General features: G+C 44.8%; 1 protein-coding gene across 1 annotated transcript; it reads left to right on the top strand.

The window, feature by feature from the left end:
- Positions 1–6,601: 6,601 nt before the first annotated feature.
- LRRC59 (leucine rich repeat containing 59) lies at positions 6,602–20,426 on the top strand. The gene is made up of 8 exons (XM_088482707.1): positions 6,602–6,727; positions 8,514–8,622; positions 13,083–13,142; positions 16,763–16,921; positions 17,277–17,381; positions 18,695–18,767; positions 18,857–19,030; positions 19,597–20,426. The coding sequence occupies exons 2-8, from the start codon at positions 8,518–8,520 to the stop codon at positions 19,839–19,841; spliced, it is 921 nt and encodes a 306-aa protein (XP_088338833.1). The 5' UTR covers positions 6,602–6,727; positions 8,514–8,517; the 3' UTR covers positions 19,842–20,426.
- The last annotated feature ends 1,987 nt before the right edge of the window (positions 20,427–22,413 follow it).

The following is a 22,413-nucleotide window of genomic DNA, read 5'->3' as shown; positions in this document are numbered from 1 at the left end:
TATTTGCTTCATCCAGTTAAGGCCAAAAGATTGCATCCAGCTAGCTGGCTGACTAAGCTAAGTGACACAGTGGGTGGCACTAACATGTGGCAGTTTATTTTCTAATTTCCAACACGGATACAGTGTGTTATACAGTGTGGGTTGGATACACCAATAGTGCACTTACTGTGACAGCTGTGTCACAGAGCGGGGTTGCTGACGGTGTCCTCAGTACATGGAATGGCAGTGCTGCGGTGCTGGCAGTGTCCTCAGTGAAGGGTACCGGTGATGTCGGAAGTGCGGGGGTGCCAGCGGTGGCTTAGTGCAGGTTCGCTGGCTGTGTCGGAAGTGCGGGGGTGCCAGCGGTGTCTTAGTGAAGGTTTGCTGGCTGTGTCGGCAGTGCGGGGATGCCAGCAGTGTCTTAGTGCAGGTTTGCTGGCTGTGTCGGCAGTGCGGGGGTGCCAGCGGTGTCTTAGTGCAGGTTTGCTGGCTGTGTCGGCAGTGTGGGGGTTCCAGCGGTGTCCTCATTGCAGGTTTGCTGACTGTGTCAGTAGTGAAGGGGTGTTCTCAATGCAGGGTGCCGGCGGTGTCGGCAGAGCGGGGGTGCCAGCAGTGTCCTCAGTGCAGGTTTGCTGACTGTATCGGCAGTGCAGGGATGCTGGTGGTGTCCTCAGTGTGGGAGTGTCGGCAGTGTCGGCAGTGTGGGGGTCACTGAAGGTGTCCTCAGTACGTTGGGCAGCAGTGCAGGAGTTTCGGCAGTGGTGGTGTCGGCAGCGGGGGATGCTGCCAGTGGGGGTGCCGGCGGTGTCAGGCGGCGGGGGATGATGGGCGCCATCTTCTTTTGTGCTGTTTTCAATGGGTTTAACGCTGATTGGCTGAGAGCCGTGACAGACAGCTCTCTCAGCCAATCAACGTTAAGCCAGCTGAAAATAAATCCTCACGACTCGACAGAGGGATCGTGAGGTTTTGCCTTGAGTCAGGGATCTGGGGCAGGCAGGGAGATCCGTGATGTGCTCAGATCGCCCCGGATCCCCCAAATTCGGGTGGGTTCGGATCCCGCTCATCTCTACTCCTAACTGTAATTTTTCAAACAGCCTGTAAAGTGACAGTTAGGAGCTGATTGGTTGGTGCTATTTATCTCCAATTTTATCTCTCTCCAAGCTTTATTAAATAATGCCCTAAGTGACTTCACAGAAGTAGTGTCCTCATATTCAGACGTCAGAGACAACACTTCTAATTTCTGCAGAATTACATACCTGTACCTGTATCATCGATCAGCATTTAATCGAAGTCCTCTCTGGGAAGTAACACTGTATTTTCCTGAGATGCAGCTATGTTGAGTATGAATATAGACACAATCCCCATTCATGAATGAAACCAAGGTGACCAAACACTTTCCTGTTTGGTGATCTGTACAGCTGCCAGCATGGGATAACTGAGCTCTCTGGCGGTCTCTTCTGTATGGAGAGCAAAGCTGGTACACAGACTGTGGGCTCCGGCGGCACATGGTTTGGCACCTCAGACCCGCCTGGGTCGCATTTCCACCAATAGAAAGTATCTATTGGTGGAAATGCGACCCAGACGGTTCTGACGTCTATTGGTGGAAATGCGACCCGTAGATACACAGAAAAGGCCAGGAAATCTCTGTCAGCCGATGAAGATCCTGCCCCCCCTCCCCCCAACGGCGGCAACACTCATTCATATTGGGAAAAGGAGGCTGTCGCCGCCCCCTCTTTGCCCAGAAACGCCAGTAGACTGTCAATCACTGACAGTCTGCTGCCGCTCTACAGTTCATGCACCGGCGCAGAGGAGACACAATCAGAGATGTGCACTAACCATCAAGTTAGCAGACATCTCTGAATCAGCCCTACTGCAGGTCTCACTGCATGTGCCCTAGAGCACAGGTTCTCAAATTCGGCCCTCAGGACCCCAAACAGTGCATGTTTTCCAGGTCTCCTTACAGAATCACAAGTGAAATAATTAGCTCCACCTGTGGATCTTTTAAAATGTGTCAGCGAGTAATGAATACACCTGTGCACCTGCTGGGTGACCTTGAAAATGTGACCTGTGTGGGGTCCTGAAGACCGAGTTTGAGAACCACTAACCTAGAGGGACACAATGGAAAATTATAATAATAATAATAGACGCGCAAGCAATGAAAAAAGCATCTATCAGTTTCAGCTGTGAATCCACAATTAGATACGGCTAGCAAGTGCTGACTATGGGCCTGATTCAGAGCCGGTCGCTATTTGCGGTCGTTCGTTCAAAAAAAAGGGGTGGCTATTCAAATGAACCGTTCGCTCTTTGCGGTCTGTTCACGCCTCTAGGTCTGAACGAGCGAACAAAACTTGCGGTCGTTTTTTGGGAAACTACGCCCCCTGGCCGCTCGCATCCTACGTCATGTCCGCTATTCATTAGATTAATCGAGTACATCGACCAGTGTATGAGCTGCTCGCTATTCTTGTGGTTGGTTTTTGCTACCACAATTTTGCGAGCAGTTCTGGCTATAAAATAACCCAGTGACGTGGTCAATGATGCTGCTGTTTTAATTATGCACACCCATAAAACGCCCGTTTTGACCTTTAAGCACGCCTGCGTTCGAATTCCACCCCCCCGTTTTCAAGCACCTTCCCCTGTTACCACCCACATACGCCTCTTTTTGTCACTCAAATTATCAGGCATTCGCTATTTTGCGAGCACATGAATTTCGACCGCACTGACTGGTTCGCGCATACGTATAACGAATCCGTACGCATGCGCAGTTGGGCAAACATCGCTCGGAGCGAACGAGCGGCCGCTTACGAGCGGCTCTGAATCAGGCCCTATGCCCTCAGGTCCCTGCAAGTGATGCAGCCACTGACATCTGCATCTTTGTGTAGGTCTGCATCTAATATTCTGCAAATATGTCCTTACAGTATTATGCACCCTATGTTAGAGAAGTTTAGAAGGTTCTATGCAAGGACAGTAAAACTAAACACATAAAAAGTATGTATTTAGTAAATCTGCAAAATGTCTGCCAAGAAAATATGCATTAAAATTTGAACTGGAAATAACCTTTAAACAAGTGATTCCCAACCTCGGCCCTCAAGGCACACTAACAGTCCTGGTTTTAGTGATATCCATGCTTGAGCACAGATGATTAAATCAAAATAACTGTGCTCAAATATGGCTATTCTTAAAACCTGGACTGTTAGTGTGCCTTGAGGATCGTGGTTGGGAACCCCTTCTTTAAACAATGTTACCAGGGTAAATGCAGTGGCGGCTCAACGTGCAGCTAGCAGGACCATCATCCGGTATGCCATAGCCTGAAGGGCACAGTCCTGTGCCCTGCCTGAACAGAGGTATTCACCACCGTCCACCTCTGGGAAAACCCGCCCTCTGATGGCGCTCAGGGGGAGGGAAGGGGCGCGACAGTGTAGCACAGGATGGCGCTGGGTGCAGAGAAGCCTAGCGCCTGGATAAATGTAATAGCTTTTGAAATGCAGGCATAGGGATGGACATAGGAAGCAGGTGGATAGCAACCAACGATGTTCCCAATCAGATGGAAATACTTTTTCCATCGAATTGCGAGTATTCAATGGTTGCCAGCCATCGGATGCACTTTCCGATGCCCATCCAATGGCTGGCTATTCTTTTTCAGCTGCAGAAGTGGTGTCCACAGCTCAGCTAAAGTCCACATGCGCAAAGTATAACCATCGATGGTTATACCAACAAATGGTTTAATTGCAATAGCTAGTAGCCATCGCATCATGTGAATTGATATCGGAAGCCCGGCAAGTTTTGGATGCTAGCTTATGATGTTCATTCCTTTGCAGGCATTACAAAGTTCCTGGAAAGTTGGCCCGATTTTATCTTTTAAATGATTGCCCCTTTAAAACATTGGGCAAATTCTCTAGGAACTTTCTGATACCTGCATCTTGCAGATTATTACATTTATTTACCCCATTTACTACTGCTTGATGCACCAACTAAACCTAAAATTAATGTTATTGGACCCTATTTACTACAATCTGCATTTAAAATGTGGTTGTAGTGTGATATTTTCGCCTAAATTCGCATTGCGAATTTAGGAAATATCACAAGGATTTATCAAAATAAAGCTCTGTCCTTGCAAATCCCGTCCGCAGTCTTCTAACTGTATTTTTCATACATCCTACCTGGGCAACCCCCCACCCCCTCACTTTCACTTACCTCTGGTGATTGGTGCTTGTGATGTTCCCGGAGTTCCGGTCAGCTGGTCTCCCGGCCTGCACTGTGACCTTGGTCAGCTGCTGCAGCTGACCAGGGTCACAGTGCAGGAGCCGGAAGACCAGCTGACTGGAGCCACAGAGGACCTCACCGGAACACTGATCACCTTGGATGGATGCAGTTAAATTTTTTTTTTAACTATTTTTTTTCAGCTGATTACTGGGGCCCTGCTCTGCCTGTTAGAGCAGAGCTGAAGTCGGGGAACCAGGTGGCGTTATTATCACAAGGCTTCCCCCGGTATTTTTTCACATTTTATTTTTAGTAATTCTGACCAGATCACATTTCCCATTACAATTATGGGAAATGCTACTTGCTTACTAAAGCTATTGGGCATATTCAATCAGGCGTGAAAAGTCCCGTGGTTTTCGCATGCAGGACTTTTCGCCAGCATCGCTAGTTATCCATGCGAAAAAGTATCGTGCTCGTCCCCACTTATCCCCGTATTCAATTAGAAATCAGCGAAAACGCGACCTGGTGAATTCGGACCTGGCGAAAAGTACTGTCAGATTTGAGGAAACAGCCCGACACCCCCAAAAGTTGCACGGACATTGGGGATCACTATAGATACCCCCGAATAGACCTGCTGAAGGTATTTGGGGTACTTAAATGCTCTCAGTAGCTGCTAATGAGCGTCTTTGCAGAAGTGGTGAAGAATAGCATTTAGCAGGTTTTTTGCAGAAAATAAATAGTCCCAGCAAATTTGGGGTACATGAAAATGGGTGCTAGCATATTTTGAAGTTGCTAAAGTGAAGTTTTTAAAAACTTTAAAAATCCACCTGCTGCAAACACCTGCAATTTTAAAAATACCTGGGGCATACTTGGGGACCCCCCTGGAGTCTATTTCGCTAGTTTTTAAGATGTCCCCCAACTTTGTACTTTTTCGCCTCCTTTTTCAAAGTCATTTTTGGGGTGTTCTTACGTTTTTTTTTAAACTTTTTTGACACAGTTTACCTTTGGGGGACTGTCCCAAGGGTGCAGGGTGTTTGCACCCCAAAACCCCAATTCTGTCTTTTTTTTCAACAACTTTCATAGAATATTCTTTTTCCATTATTCCAATGCATTGACTTTCTGCACCGGTGAAAAGTCTTTGCAATTGAATATGAGGATAAGTTTTAGCCTGGCGAAATGACATCACCGGCGAAAACTTTTCGCCGAAAACGGCTTATCGTGGCTAATTTAATATGCCCCTAAGTGATAATTAGGGTTTGTAGTAGAATTTTACGAATTCTACTCCAATTAGCCCCTTAGCAAATTTATGTGAAACTAAAATATTGTGAAAAGGGTGTGAAAACAGCCTATTTCACTTTATTTCAGTAAAAATAATGTTAATAAATAGAGGCCATTGTCTTTTTAAGACATGGGGCCTATGTATCAAGTTGTTGTTTTTACATAAAATTATGCAGAAACTGCAGTTTCTGCATAATTTTATGTATTTTTCCTATGTACTAATAGCACAATGCAGGAGATTTCCCAGAAATCTCCGGCAAAGTGCTAATTAGCGCTGCAGATCGCAGTCTCCATTATTATCAATGGGGACTACGATCCGACTCCTATTTACTAAACTCCAAAAACCAACGCTTTCCAGAGTTTAGCACCGGTAGTTTACACCATCTTATGGAGCCTATGGAGGTTCCCGGGACAGGAGAGAGATCTTTCGATCTCTTCCCCGCAGCCCCCGGCCAGTTCCGGAAGCTGACGCTGTGCACATGTGAATCTTCTGCTTCCCCCAGGGAAGTCTTTCACTTCTGTGAAAGACTTCTCCTAAATGCCAGGCATAAATTCGCAGGGCCAGCGGTTGCTGTATTCGCTAGACTATACGGCGCTGATGGACCTGTGACGTCACACCCACGTGACCCGGCCTGAAAGGGGGAGGGGGGTGCTAACGGGGGACCAAAAGTGTCCCCTCGTGGGCTCGCTACGCTCGCCACGCTTCGGGCACGGTGGCTCGCTACGCTCGCCACAAATATTTATTCCCCCTCTGGAGCTGTCCAGCCTCCTGCAGCGGTCACGTGGTGGATACGTCACAGAGGTCCTTTAGCCACATAGGAAATACCAGCAACCGACTGCTTATTGCCCCCCTCCCACTGCTCTACAGAAATATTACATACATGGGAAAGCACATCAAAATAATAGCATTTTGTATTTACTGACAGCATTTCTTTCCCATAGATAAGTCTTGCCTCTCTGTAAAACACAAAAAAAAATAATGTTTCACAAATATACACCATATTAATGTATGTGATACGTCTTCACTGAATTCTAGGTTTCTGAATTTCTACCTACAACTTCTCTTCTGTCACAGATTGTACACACTCCGGCCAGCAGATGGCGCACACTCCAGTTTGGCCTCGCTCTTCTGTAGTGAGTGGTTTGTCCGCTCGCAGTCTCGTTGGATCTGGCCGGTGTAGATGTGACGTGGATGAGGAAGTGAGTGGCTGCCAGGCTGCACAGTTCCACTGACTGGAGGAAATCGAGCGAGACGCCGGTTTAGTGAGGGTTGGTAAGTGGTGGACAGAGCACAACGGAGGGAGCATATACACAGTTCGTATGGGATATGTGCACGAACTGATGAGACAGACTGAGAGAGACTGTGGGGCCCTGGCTGGCAGAGAATAGAGAGAGAATATAGAGTCGTCTTGGCTGGCACAGGAAGAGGTACACACACTGTAAGACCTGGCTGGTATAGAGACTGAGAAACTGGTGTCTGGGTTGTCAGAGGGGGAGAGATACTCAAGGATTTGGGTTGTCAGAGGGAGAGAGTTGCTGTGGGATCTGATTTTGTTAAGAGGAGGAGAGAGACTCGTTTTTTTTAGAGAGATTCTGGGTTTTCTGAGGGAGAGAGAGAGACTGGGAAAGAGAGGCAGAGACTGGGTTGTCAGAGGGCGAGAGGCTCTGGGTTGTCAGAGGGCAAGAGGCTCTGGGTTGTCAGAGGGCGAGAGGCTCTGGGTTGTCAGAGGGCAAGAGGCTCTGGGTTGTCAGAGGGCGAGAGGCTCTGGGTTGTCAGAGGGCGAGAGGCTCTGGGTTGTCAGAGGGCGAGAGGCTCTGGGTTGTCAGAGGGCGAGAGGCTCTGGGTTGTCAGAGGGGGAGAGATACTCAAGGATTTGGGTTGTCAGAGGGAGAGAGTTGCTGTGGGATCTGATTTTGTTAAGAGGAGGAGAGAGACTCGTTTTTTTTAGAGAGATTCTGGGTTTTCTGAGGGAGAGAGAGAGACTGGGAAAGAGAGGCAGAGACTGGGTTGTCAGAGGGCGAGAGGCTCTGGGTTGTCAGAGGGCGAGAGGCTCTGGGTTGTCAGAGGGCGAGAGGCTCTGGGTTGTCAGAGGGCGAGAGGCTCTGGGTTGTCAGAGGGCGAGAGGCTCTGGGTTGTCAGAGGGCGAGAGGCTCTGGGTTGTCAGAGGGCGAGAGGCTCTGGGTTGTCAGAGGGCGAGAGGCTCTGGGTTGTCAGAGGGCGAGAGACTCTGGGTTGTCAGAGGGCGAGAGACTCTGGGTTGTCAGAGGGCGAGAGACTCTGGGTTGTCAGAGGGCGAGAGACTCTGGGGCGTGGGCTGTAGAGCTTGTGAACTAGCAGTGTGATTTGTCTGGGCTATCGGAGAGAGAAAGAGACTTTAGGCCATTGGTTGATGAGAGAGAAATTGTGGAGAATGGGCTGAAAGAGTGAGGGGTATATTTACTAAAGTGCAGGTTTTTAGACGTGGAGATGTTGCCAATAGCAACCAATCAGATTCTGGCTATTATCTTCGGTGCTAGATAAATGTTATGTAAATCTGATTGGTTGCTATGAGCAACATCTCCACTTCTTAAAACCTGCACTTTAGTATATAACCCTGAGAAAGAGACTGTTGGGCCTGGGCTGTCCTATAAAGAGGAAAACACTGATTGACTGTGAGGCCTGGGTTGTCAGAGAGAAACTGTGGGACTGATCTGGTAAAGTGATAAGAATTGTGGAGACTAGTTTAGCAGAGCAAGAGAGAATTTAGGTTGGGATGGATATAACACAAGTAGAGAATGAGGTTGAAGAAGTTAAACTTATAGTGAGGGGGGTTCTCCTTAACTGAAGAAACAAATTCAGAAGGTTAAAGAGAAACTACATTACAATTTATGATGACCACTTAAACTCTGCAGGCTACATGTTTTAGATATGTGCAGATGACAATAGTAGTGCATTTGTGTGTACAGTGCAAATTGTTATGTCACACAGTATTTAGATCTGCAGATGCACTTGCCACAATCTCCAAACTGCCCTCTATACAGAGGATCAGCAAATGATGAATGAAATGTTTTTTATTTAGAAAAATGTCACGTGCTGCTGGGAAAGTCGGAAACCTCCGAGACAAACTAGATGGAAATGAACTGGACTTGAGTTTAAGTGACCTGAGTGAAATCCCAGTGCGAGAACTGGTAAGTTACTGGGGGAAATGTTATAGGATCTGATTTTGCAGTACGATTTTAAGTGACTATTTTTTATAAAGACAAAGCCAGCCTGTATTTATTTTTTCAAGAAAAATATTGCCCCTTTAGAGCCCATGGCTAAATACCATTAAATCAGGACTTTTCCAAAATGCAAACCTATTACATTCCGGCCACTGCGGGCAGTGGCGGGCTGGGTTGGGGGGCAGGGTGCCATCTGCCCCCCGGGCTGGTATAATTATAGTGTTATGGGGCCGCTTCCGTCAGTTGCCTTATGCGCTCCTATTCATATGCTCTTCTGATGGCCGGGAGATATGCAGAGGATGCTCCCCGGCCACTTAGTTTGTGGAGCAAAGATAATCAGCGCGGCTGTCTGTCGCACTGATTTTCCTTGAAGCCCTTGAAATAAGCAGCCGGGGAGCGTCCTGTGTTTCCCGGCAGCCAGAGGTGGGGGGTGGGGCGCCACTGGGAGTAAGGTACCTCCTCTTCCGTTCCGTTCCACTTCCCAGCTGTCCCGCGCAGTCTCTCTCAACACTGGCAGCAATCAGCAGCATAAGGTGATCCCTGCGGTGGCGATGACACAGATGCCCGGAGCCGGAGGCTTCCCACTGGGCTAGTGTCTAGATACCCTTCACGCCTTCTCCTGGTAGCCAGAATCACCTCGACCTTACATGGAGGTAAGAAGTCCGGGGGGGTCCTACTACAAGGCCACTGACTGCCTGTCCAGGTGAGACGAGACTACAGCTATAACGAGCGGCCAAAATGATGGTCGCGATGGTCAAGACCATTGCGACCATCGGACTTGCAACGAGACCCTTGCTGTAGGGTCTCGCTGCCGCAAGCCCTGGAGTGCTTTTGGCTCTATCAGAGCCAAAAGCACTCCCACTGACATCACTAGTGATGTCACTGGGGCCGGCCCCAGGCGGTAGGTGTTCCCATGGGAACGCCTCCGTCTGGGCAGCCACGCCCACGGCACGCCCACCAAAGGGGGCGTGCTGTCAATCACCATCGTCAATCGGCCGTCGTTATTCGGGTCTCGCGCATGCACACGACGGAGCCGCCTCCGTCGTGCGCATGCGCACTTGGGCAACATCAACCCGCTTGTGAGCAGGTCTGAATCAGGCCCAGTATTCAATAAAATGTCCAAAGGCAATCTGGTGTCAGAAATTTTCTTTCTTCAAAAATCCACCCCGTTTTGATATTTAATCAAAACAAGGGAAAGAATATATGGTTGGAAGGATGATAGTATTTAAATATTTCAAATTCCTATCTCCTACTTACATGTAGGATTGGGGAAATTTTCTCCTTCTCAGTGATGAGGTTTATCCTCCTCTTTAAATTTTTTTCATGTGTTACGATAATCCTCACGTGAACATACAAATAGGTTCTCAATTCCTTCCAGCGGCACAGGGGAAGCCGATGGTGTATTGTGTTTTTACGTGCAACCTCTACTCCTGGTTAACAACACCAGGGCCACTTGCTTGTTTTGCCCCCCAGGCTGAAAGTTGCCAGCCAGCCCCTGACTGCAGGTCTCTTTTTTCTAACGTCCGAGTCAGTACACAGATCTTTCTTACAGATACTGTATTTTCGTCTTTTAAATGCTTAACAGTCATCATCCCTAGAATACCTGCTGCTAACGGCATATATATACTCTGTGTTTGGAAGTTTGGAACATTAATAAGTCACGAGTAGTTCTCATTATAATTTTTTCTGTCCATACAAATCAAATGCAGTAACAAGTACCGTACTTTCTGCACTATAAGGCGCACCGGATTATAAGGCGCAGTCTCAATTATGGGGTCTATTTCTGTACTTGACCCATACATAAGGCGCACCGTATTATAAGACACATGCTAAAACGGTAAAAAAAGGTAACTGAAGCAAAACATCGAGTTTGGTGGAACTTTATTCTACTAGGTATTTAACAATACACTCAAATTATTTTTTAATCAATCTTCTCCCACAAATCCATCAAACTTCTCATCTTCTGTGTCTGAATTGAACAGCTGGGCAATTTCTCGTAAGCATGTCTCTTCACTGGTGCCATTTTCTGGGGTCATCGCAGTGTACGTAATACGTAGTGTACGTATTACTTCCCGATGTCAGCAGGAAATGGTCCGACAGTCAGTCAAGAGAAGCGCTTACCAAAGTCACACAACAACATTCTTACCGATTTTGGAACTCAGTGCACACATAAGGCGCACCGGATAATAAGGCGCATGGCCTGTTTTTGTGAAAATTTAAGGCTATTAGGTGCGCCTTATAGTCCGCAAAATACGGTAGTTATGTAGAAGTAAATGCTTCATATAGTTTAACTGTCAAAATAGAAATATGGTCTTATAAATTTACTGTATTATTTTTCATATCTATACTAGTAGTCTCTCAGACTATCACCTTATTGAAGCTATTGTAAATTCATTATTGTACCATCAGACCATATATTTAACCCCCGCCTGACATGCTTTACGCTTCACAATGCTTCCTCTAATATATATTGGTACCACTGATGAGGGATATGTATATATAATACCCCTTTCAGATATATGACCCGGGAAATTTTCTGCTCAGACCCGGGAATTTCTCCTGTGCAAATTCCCGGGTATTTGGTCGAGACCCCCCTTTCACACTACAGCGTCTACCCGGGAAATTCCCAGGTAGACCCATTTCAGACATAAGCCGGGTTTTTTCGGTTTTAATATTACCTGCCTCTCTGCCCTTCCTAGCCTATCCCCTCTCCGGCTGCCACTGATGATGTCATCATCATGCAGCAGGCAGCCGACCAATCACTACAGGCATTTTATTTTATTTTTAAATGTGCCCCGGTGGTCCAGCGGGAGTGCGGGCGGCCCGCTGTGGCAGAGACCCGCCGGCGTGTGTCCCCGGCGTCCACCCCTGGGGGTGGTGAGCAGCAGCGCTGAGCGTCCTATAGGACGCTCTGCGCAACCAACTCAAGTAGCAGTGCTGAACGGCCACGCTGCCAAGTCAAAGCAGCAGAGCTGGACGTCCTATAGGCTGCCAAATCAATGTAAAAGGTGCTTTTTGCAGCCCGGGAGTAGTAAATACTCCCGGGTAGCCCCATTCAGACATAAGCAGGATAATTTCCCGGGACTTAAGTCCCGGGAAATTCCCTGGTCGATTGAAGGGTCGGCTACCCGGGAACGTGTTCCGGTAGGTTCCTTTCAGACATACGCGGCAACCCGGGAATTTGGCTGAGGCAGGCCAAATTCCCGGGATTCTCGGCAATTCTGAAAGGGGTATTACTAGAGCATTTATAATTGGGTTATACAGACAGCAAAAATTGCCGTAAGAGCCTCATACTCAATGATTAGTAATTGTATATCAAATCCTGACTGAAGTACGAAGAATGTGAGAGTTCATTAGTCTGGGACACTCTGATAAATAGCAAAAATTTTATTTTCATTATAGTAATTCCATTGATAGTAATTCAATATTATTAGTATTGAATACATAGTTTGTCTCCCATTATGTCAACATAATTGCACATAACTGTTCCAAAGCTTATAAAATTCAACTATTGAATAATAGCAAACCATAGTCTGGTATAATGCATGTAGACTTAAGGTGCCCATCCACTAGCAGACATGAAAACGACTGCACGATTATGACATTGTAATCGTGCAGTCGTTTGTCAGTCTGTGATGAGCCTGCACTGAACGAACAGTCGTTCAGTGCAGACTCGTCAATCATCTGCAAACACGCTCAACCTGACATTATCGTCAGATTGTCCAGCATGTTTGGCACGCGCATCGCTAGTTGTTCTAGAAATTTTTGCAAACGATTTATGAACGATCGTTATCGTTCAATCGCTCAATTAATCGTCTAGTGGATGGGCACCTTTTCTCGAGAATTTAATTCAATTTATAGGTGTGATAAAATAAAACCTTGTTCTGCTAGAGTTTGTTTTAGTAAGATATTTCTATTTTAAAGGTGTTTGCTGTCATTTTAGATTTAAATACCTTAGATTTTTTTATATTTTATTTGTCTGATATGAATATTAAGAATACAATGTTTAATAAATTATGTCTTTGCCTAGTTTCTAGGAAAGCTTTAGTAAGCCTGCTTGGAGCGTTTGCCATTCAGTAGAGTTGGCATTGTTTGTCTTCTGTTCCCCATTACCCATTTTTCTTCTCCCAGAGTTGTTCTTAATCAGTATAGTGATAGCTCTCCAAGTACAATAGCTTCTTGTAGCTTACCTTTGATCACAGTTTGAGTGCTGATTTCATGTTGTATATTAGAAATAACACAGATTAAATTCTATGTAGCTGTGAAGGAACATATATGCTCTTGGTCAGATGTTATTGCTAATAAAGACAAAACTTAGTAAAATATGTGTGGCTCATGATGAGTGTTTCTCTCTCCTTTTGATATTTTTCCTTTTTTTTTGGTTGTGCTTCTTTTCATTGGGCATATTTCTCTGTTTCTGTATTCAGGCTGCCCTCCCAAAGGCTACCAAGTTGGATCTGTCTTGCAACAAGCTGACAACATTGCCGGTAAGAAATGACATGTCTAAAGGAGATCATCTTGTGTACAAAGAGAGAAGACAGCACACCAAAAGAGATGGCCCACCGTCCACCACACACACAAACCTATGGCTAGGAAACATAACTATTTAAAAAATCATAATTCTTTTTTCTGTCCCTCCGCCTCTGGTTCTCCCTTAAGACACTTTCTATTTTTATCTTGTATATGCCAGGCAGATTGTCTCTTGTCCAGCCGGCAATGGTGCCGTGACTTTTCTGTCCCTCTCTCAGAGGTTTGGGAGCAGCAATCCCCCAGGGCAGGATTGGCAGGTCAGCGGCCAGAGAAAATGTGGCTGACTTGGATGAGAAGTGATTCTTAAGAAACTGTTTTATTTAAACCATATATGAGCTCTATTTCTGTGGCATAGTTTATAAAAATGTAAACAATCATTAAAAACCCAAGACTTCAAGGGGCAATTCAATAGTTTTTTAGTTGCCGATAATTAATGGACGCCTGGCAGAGATGGTGAGCAGAAATGTGTGAAGAGTCTGGCTTTTGGGCACTTTTCGTGTTGCGCCCATTAGTTTATATGGCGCTTTTGGACTAATAATGGGCGCACAAAACAATTGAATAGTTCCATCAGGCGCCCATTAATTATAAGGGACTCTACTACAGGCGAAACAGCATAAGGGGCACTACTAAAGGGGGCACTGCATAAGGGGACACTGCATAAGGGGCATACTACCACTGGGGGCACTGCATAAGCCTTATGCCATAAGGGGTCCTACTACTGGGGGCACGGCATAAGCCTTATGCCATAAGGGGCACTACTACTGGGGGCACTGCATGAGGGGCACTGCATAAGGCAATGGGTATGAAATACCGCCGGCCGCATGCCTAACCCTAACCACCCCCTTCCCCGCTGCCTAACCCTAAGTCCCCCCAGGGGGTGCCTAACCCTAAGTCCCCCCCGGGAGCCCTAAACCTAACCCTCCCCCCCTCCCGCGGCTGTCCGCTCGCTGCGCCCGGCATCACTACGATCGGGATGCCGGTAGCCGGTCTCCCGGCGTCGGGGAAATGCGGGCGTCTACATCTAGATGCCCGGCATTTCACCCTTGCCGGGATATGACAGTCGGGAAGCCGGCTGCCGGTATTTAGGCAGTCGGCTTCCCGATTGCTTCCCCTGCATAAGGGGCACTAGTACTGGGGGCATTGCATAAGGGGCACTAGTACAGTAGGCATTGCATAAGGGGCACTACTACAGTGAACATAATGTGAATCAGGGGCACTATGTGCGGTTTAATGTGAATAAGAGTGTGCTACTAGGCGGCGTAATTTGAATTGGGGATACTATACGTGATTTCGTCAGGACAGACCCAACGCCCCTTGCTGCAAGGTCATGTCACCTTTTTGCATGACACGCCCCCTTTTCCGGGCTAGGTAGATCACAAAAGGTTTTTAGCTTTATAAGTGAATCACTGAGTCAAAAAGTCTGGCCACCCCTGGTTTAGGGGATAAGGATCCCTAATGTAGGTGCCAACTCAGGCACCATAGCTCCTATCTACAAGTTCTTGTCCTGGGGAGTTTGAAAATAACATCACTTTAATAATCATTATATCACAGATAACTATCAGATTCAGGGCAAAATTGTCTGGTTCAGTTTGAGAAGGCAGGAACAGGAGCCTGGGATTGCAGAATGTGACAGAAGTTATATTAGTGGATCAAATGTATCATCTAGATGACACACTTACAATTATGTTTGAATGGGGTACCAGACTATCTGAGTCACAGTTTCTGGATGCTCTAGTACAGATTTGATCTTTTTTCTTTCTTGTGTATTTTCACCTTTGCTTTATATTGTAAATGTGTGATAAAGAGGATTGTGCAAGAGAGAGTGAGTTATCCCTGTGTCGCCCCATTGGATTAAAGGGTTGTTCTCAGTTATTTGATTAATGTCAGAGGACATAATAAAAGAATAGGGAGAACTCTGTTTTCCATCGGACCCTTGAGACATTAATTATTATCCCTCATCCAGTGCCCCTTTGAGCCTTTGCAGGCTACATCTAAGATGACTTGCAATTAAGTTGGTCTCTTTGTTTGCTTACCCTGTATGACAGATTTATTCTGAGAATGGATAAAGCCTTTTTACATAAGGTAGTCCATAAGTCGCTGGAGGTAGCAGAGCCATTGTTCTGTAAACACTTGGCTAATGAGAACAAAAGAACTTTGCATTCTCCTGCTATAAGAAGATGTTTGATAAATTCTCAGAAGTAACCAACCCCTGGAGGAATAATCCTGTTTGGTGGAAATTGCCTATAAAGCTTTCATTACTAGGTGGATCAAAACCTATCACCTAAGTATGGAGGTGCCCAATAATCTGATGGCCACTTTACCAGTATTTTTAACCTGGGCCACGAAGATGGAGGCAATGCAGATTTACAGAGCTGCTGCCTGGACCACCATTCATATTTTCCATAGACACAATAGTATTGTTGTCCTTTCAGATCAATTGATGGCATTTTGTTGTCCCTCCCTCTTTGCTGTTCTCTCCTGGTGTGCTGTCCTAGAAATGATGGGGAAATTGTAGATTAGTCTTCCTGGTAGCTATTTTTCCAGGAATTCTCCAAGAAAGTACCCTTATTTCCCATCCCATTCACTACATTTTTGTGTAAGTATTGAAAATCTACTGAGTAGTGGTGAGGGCTTACATTGTTTCCTGTCTAGAGGTTGGGGAGGACCTTCTCTCTGGGTGTTCTGTCCTTGAAAAGGAGTTAAGGGGGGTATCCACTAGGCGATTTTGACAGGCGATTGCACGATAACGGCATCGTTATCGTGCAAACGCCCGCAAATCGGGTATGTAAATGACAAAAACGACCAGCGATGCGCATACCCGCTGGTCATTTTTGCCATCTATCATCGCCCGTACATGCTGGTCAACCTGATGATCCCGTCAGGTTCAGTATGTACGGGGAGCAATAGAGAGCACCTACTGTTCTCTTGCTGCCGCCGGACCTCTGTGCAATACACGGGAAAGGAAACAAACAGTCACAGCCTGATGACACTGGACACTCACAACATGTGAGTGTCCAGCGTCATCAGGCTGTGTCTGTTTTGTTTCCCTTCCCGTGTATTGCACAGAGGTCCGGCGGCAGCAAGAGCGGCATAGAGGTCCGTGTCTTGATCTGCCTAGACTGAACGAGTGAATGTTCAATCTAGGCACATCACTAGATATACAAACGAGAGCACGATTGCAATGTTGTAATCATGCTCTTGTTTGTATATCTAGTAGTGGATACCCGCCTTTACAAGTAAAGCCTAACTCACAATGTCATTATGATACAGTACCATGCCTTATAATTCTGTGTCAAAATGTCCTTTTGTTCATTGTGAATTCCTTGCTGGCTGTATGTGAAGATTGGACTTCGTGAAAGTGATTTGTTTGAGTGTCATACTCTTCCTTGCTCTGTTCACAATTGGTGTATCCTTTTTCCTGTGCATGCCATGTTTTGAGCTCTTAGTTGTACATTGACTTAGTGTTGTTGTTAGAGCTTCTATTTAGTAGTCTTTATCTTATTTGGAATTTCACTATTGTATAAAATAACGTTTACTTTCATATAGTGAATATCTCTAATGTCTTATGTCTCTGCAGGGGGAGTTTTGCTCTCTCACACACATTGTACGGTTGGATCTCAGCAAGAATCAGATCCTGCAGCTTCCTTCTGAATTTGGAAGGCTGGTGAACCTACAGCACCTTGATCTGCTAGAGAACCGCTTGTCAGTGTTACCTGTAACCTTTGCTCAGCTCAAGGTAAAGGCCAGCAATTTGACTCTGACGCTGGGTTGGGAGACTTTATATATAACTTGTTGCAACAATGCAGTAGCTGAAAGAGATCTCCTTTAACTAATCATTCAAGAAACATATATGTGTTACCTCCCTATTCAACCCTCAGAAGCATTAAATTAAATATGGTTGTTAGCATTCAACAGAAATGTGTACAATAAAAAAAAAACAGACTGTGAAAGACTGGGCAATGTGGTGCCTTGCAAACCAAGTACAATTGTTAATGATATATGTATGAGATACCATAATATCTGTAGAGTATTTGAATGAGGGAAGAGTTGGAATTGCAACTGCATTACATTAATATTTGCTTTCTTTATAGAATTTGAAGTGGTTGGACTTAAAGGACAATCCACTGAACCCTGCTTTGGCCAACGTGGCTGGTGACTGCCTAGATGAGAAACAGTGCAAGGAGTGTGCCCAAAAAGTAAGTATGAGATTGAGCATTGTATGTCATTCATTGCATGTAGTCAGATTTCTTAGGTACGATGTGATGGAATGATACATTGCGCTGTCTGTGCACACTGCCAACGCTGTGTACAATGGCGAGGAGTGGTGTTCCAAGCAGCATGGTGTCGTTAATAACATCGTCCCATCTGACGAGCAGCACATCAGATGGGAAGATGTGATGAACGACGCACATGAACACGCGGTTGAGCGTACACACTATGCTATGTGAACGATATGATGTCCCAGTTTGCCTCAAAATGACATTGTCCAATATATATCGCCTAATGTGTGCCCAGCCTTGTTGTTTTAGCTATTGTTCATGTGACAGACTAATGTCCGTATTCAATTAGCCGTGAAAAGTCAGAAAGGTTTCGCATGCCGCATTTTTCGCCTACATCGCGTATTTTGGCCATGGAACCTTATCGGGCACGCCCCCGCTATTCACTGTATTCCATACCAAAGGACGCGAAAAAGTGTCCCGGCGAAACTCAAACAGGCAAAAAGTGCAGTCTAAAATGGGGAAATCAGCCTGACATCCCCCAAAAGATGCACTAACATTGGGGATCAATATAGATGTCCCCGAATAGCCATACTAAAGATATTTGGGGTACTTAAGTGCTGTCAATTGCCTCTAATTAGCATCTTTGCACAAGTGGTGAAGAATAGCATTAAGCAGTATTTGTTTCTAGAAAATAAGTAGTCCTGTCAAATTTGGGGTACTTGAAAACGGGTGCTAACATGGTTTAAAATTGCAAAAGTGAAGTTTAAAAAAACGCACCTTCAGCAAACACCTGCAATCAAAATAACACCTCCCCCATACTTGCAGACCCCCCCAAAAGTCTATTTCGCTAGTTTACACGTTTATACCCCCACTTTGCACATTTTCACCCCCATTTTTAAAGTAATTTTTTTGGGGTGTTCCTCTTTTTTTTTTTTTTTAGGATTTTTTTGACGCTGTTTTTCGCCTAGTACATTACATTGCGTTTTTGTGCGTACGCGAAAAGTCTTTGCAATTGAATACGGAGATAAGTTTCCGCCTGTCGTAATCGGCTGTATTTTTTGGCAGCTCACGGCTTTTCGCGGCTAATTGCATATGGCCCTAAATCCTGCCGTATTTACCATTACACCACTATGTTGTGAGTCAGTCGGTAGGGGTAGGATACAATTCTTTCAAATATATAAAAACAATTTGTGAGTTGAAACAGACATGAAAAAAAATCAACATTGTTCATTTGTTTTTGTTTTATTAAACTAAGGAATATTACTTTTATGTGAATTTGTTTTGTATAGGTTCTGCAGTACATGAAAGTTATTCAGGCTGATCAAGAACAAAAATTGCAGCGCAAGCTTCTGGAAGAGCAAGGTGTGTGCAATAAACCTCCATTTAGGGGTGTGTAGCTGCTCCTGAGCACAGATGCTCTGTATTCATAGATATGTTGGTATTGCTTTCAGCACAGAAGCAGAAACGTGAGGCTGAGCAGAGACGGAAAGAGGAGAGGGAGCGGGAACAGCGCCGCAAACAAAAAGCTCAGCAAAAAGCACGCAAGAGGAGGGACTATGACGCTCTGCAGGCAGCTCAGCAAGAGATCAAGAAGAAGACGGGAAAAGAGCCCTCTGACAATCACAGTGAGTGTCTGATTTCTTTCATATGGAAACTTGTCAGATAAACAAACATCCTTCAGTACAGAAATACTGGAATAAATATAAAATATCCAAAGGAAATTCTTCCCTATTTCACTTGGTAGCATATAAGAATAATACAATGTTAGCTTGGAGGAAAAGCATGTAGAATGGAGATAAAATGTTTCCACAATTTTTACACAACTGGTGGAATCCTCCGACATGTCTCCGTCAGTAATTTGTATCAGAATAACCTGCGCAGTTATAGTGTCTAGGACAAAAAGATGTTTTACAATAAATAAATAGCAGCTGTTATGTAATCTCAAATACTTCCTTTGTAAACTCAACCTAGTGTTGGTGGAAGGGGAGATCCACACAGAGACAACATTTACTATGAATATTTTACAGATCTGAGAATCTATATTGGATTCATTCTCCTAATCCTCTACAGAATATAAGCATCACAGTGGTTCTTATATTTGAAACTCGTCCTTTGTGCAATTGTCTTGTAAGTAGAAAGGTCAATTTTATATATAAAAAAAAATAAAAAATACATCTCTCTCCTTTGCCAGAAACCACCACTGTGCCTGCAAAGAAGAAGCAGCAGCTCCGGCGGAGCTCATGGTTAGGGATACTCATGCGGATCGTCCTCTTCATCCTCGTGGTGACTGTGGGAAGCGTTGCAGTGTGCCGCTATACTCAGCTCCAGACTCAGAGTGTCTGTTCCAGTCTTAATGTAGTGTATGAAGAAACAATGAGTACTCTACGAAGCTATCACATGCTGAAAAGCGTTCTACAGCTCGGCTCACCACAGTAATGACACAGGACATTGTATAGAAAAGGGTCGCTCCCTTTCAGCAGGGTGTTTGTATTAAGCTTGGAGCGTGCTCCATGTTGTTTTAAATATACACTTGTTTTTTTCAGGCTAGGAAGTGCATTCCATCTTTTCCCATTATGTATTGAAGACGTTTTCGGTATCCCTATGAGAGGACAAGGGCTTTTCCTGCCTTGACTCCCGATTTTAGTTAAGAAGAGGGTGTGCTGTAAAAGAAAGGTGTCCTGCTACATTTCTATGGTTTTTTTTCCCCATTTAAAGAGAAAAGAATGGTTTACCTTGTATATAGATTGACCTGCTATATTTTTATATGGATGATGTGGTCCTCTCTCCTTCCCATCCTGCAAGATGGATAAAACACCTTTGTGACATTGTGTATCCTTCTTTTTACAACTCTGATTCATTTTACAAATCAGGTAGTAAGAGTCCAGGGACCAAGCTACTCTCTCTCAATGACTTTTCCGCAATGCAACATTGTATTTGTACGTAAAATACTGTAATATCATATGATTACAGTGGATACCAAATTTCCATGAACAAATAATAAAAACACCCTGTTTATTGCTTTTCTGCTGTGGTTCGCATGGTTGTGTGTTGATTGTAACCTAGGGGCTCATTTAGAGCTGGATGTAAGGCTGCTGTTTTGCGTACGATATGCGTTTTCGTACTGCATATTCACCCCAAAAAGGCATATGCATACATCCATATCCAGGTTTTTTTATGTGTTCTTTATTTGAATCTGCTTACTCTTGTGAGGTGGAACAGGGAATATAGGGGATGAAAAAGTGAAGGTCAAGGACAGTAGCTGCAGCGCTACTAGTGGTGGACATGTCGGCAGATATGCCAGTGCGGAGGCGTTTCTCTTGCTGGGGCTGAACTATTGGAGCTATGATTGGTGCTAATGTTCATCATCCAGAATCTTTTGCAGTGGTAAAAAAAAACCAAAGACCAGCGGAGGGAAGTGGCGTGAAAGCATGTGCACAGTCATTAATCACAGATGAACCAATCACGAGGCATATCTGTTGCTGGTGACTGACACTGGAGCAAAGATCTGTAATGATGATGATGCTCGGCATGGACTTGCAGTATGAAAAAAAAAAAAAAAAGTTTCCAACAAATGGTAAAAATTGTGCAAAACTGTGCTAGATGGATTATATTGTACAGGGATATCTGTGTGCCTTTTATGGGTTTTTCTTTTTTTTCAGACCCACACCTACTAAGGCCGAGGCTATGACAGGTGCAACCCACTGGTCAGTTGTTAGTGTGACCACTCCAGCTTGTCATAGCTTTGTATGGTTGCTGCTTTTCTAGGGGAACATCATGCTGTTTGTCTCCCCACATAAGCAGCAAACAGGGGTGTAATAGGGTGAGACTTGCAGCTGCTGCGAGAACTCCCACAAGTCTTCTCATATTTTTAAAGTGTCAATCATTTTAAATATAATAAAAAAAATCAAAGGTATCTCTAAATAGAGACAACAAGGGAATGCAGTAAATATAAATATTACATATAAAAATAATCCAAACACATTTATAAAAAAAACTAGCTGTTGGCTGCGGCTTCGCACATGATGAAATCTGTTCTGCCAACATTTTTTTTTATTTGAGGTGTTTTAGTTGTATTGCTTTGCATAGGGGCCCTGTCGCGGGAGTGGTCCACGTGACCAACAGCGCTATACAGACTGGTGGCAGAAGCACTTTCACCCACCGCTCACATCAATGTCACTGTGTATGTAGTCTATCCTATTCAAGTGAACGTGGGCCCAAAGCACCGCTACCCCCAACCTTTACCGGCCACGCACATGGTGCCACACCGATCTCTTGCATTGATGATGTCAATAAATTTTGTTATTATTATTGCTCAGCTTTAACTTCACAGATCAAGATGAAACAAAGTGCAGGTTATTTCTAGGAGTTCCCCTACAAAATGATGCAGTTTTCATGAAAATCGTTTGAGAATTTTTTGCACCAACTTGGAACAAACGCACTCCATATATGCCTCAGGGACTCTCTCCCTATCAGACTCTCCACCTCTCTACTAATCTTCAAACAGACTCTCAAGACCCACTACTTCATTAAGGCCTTCCAGCTCTTATCCTTTCCCACTACTACATGCTCTTTCCTCCCTGTTTACCCCATCTGTGTTACGCCTGTTTGTCTGCCCCTGCCCTATAGAATGTAAGCTCTCACGAGCAGGGCCCTCTTCCCTCATGTGAGTCTCCTTGCTTGTACTTTCTTTTACTCCTTACTCCCCACAAGGGCACCTAACACTTGATTGCTGACTCCCTGCTGCTTACTTTGTGTTATAATTGCTAATGCAGCAATGTGTATAAACCATGTCCTTGTACTGCATTGTATTGTACTGTAAGTCACTGGTTTCTTATTCACTTATTTGTTTATGTACTTTGTAAGGTGCTGCGGAACACTTGTGGCGCCATATAAATAAAGGATAATAATAATAGTATAGATAAAAACAGCTAATACAATACTCCATGTGTTTTGGATATTTTTATTATGCAATATTTATATTAACTGCACTCCTTGTTTGTTTCTATTT

Source organism: Taudactylus pleione, unplaced genomic scaffold (genome assembly GCF_031769625.1).
Source record: "Taudactylus pleione unplaced genomic scaffold, aTauple2 ptg000290l, whole genome shotgun sequence".
Taxonomy (NCBI): Eukaryota; Metazoa; Chordata; class Amphibia; order Anura; family Myobatrachidae; genus Taudactylus; species Taudactylus pleione.
This window is presented reverse-complemented; position numbering and strand designations above follow the sequence as displayed.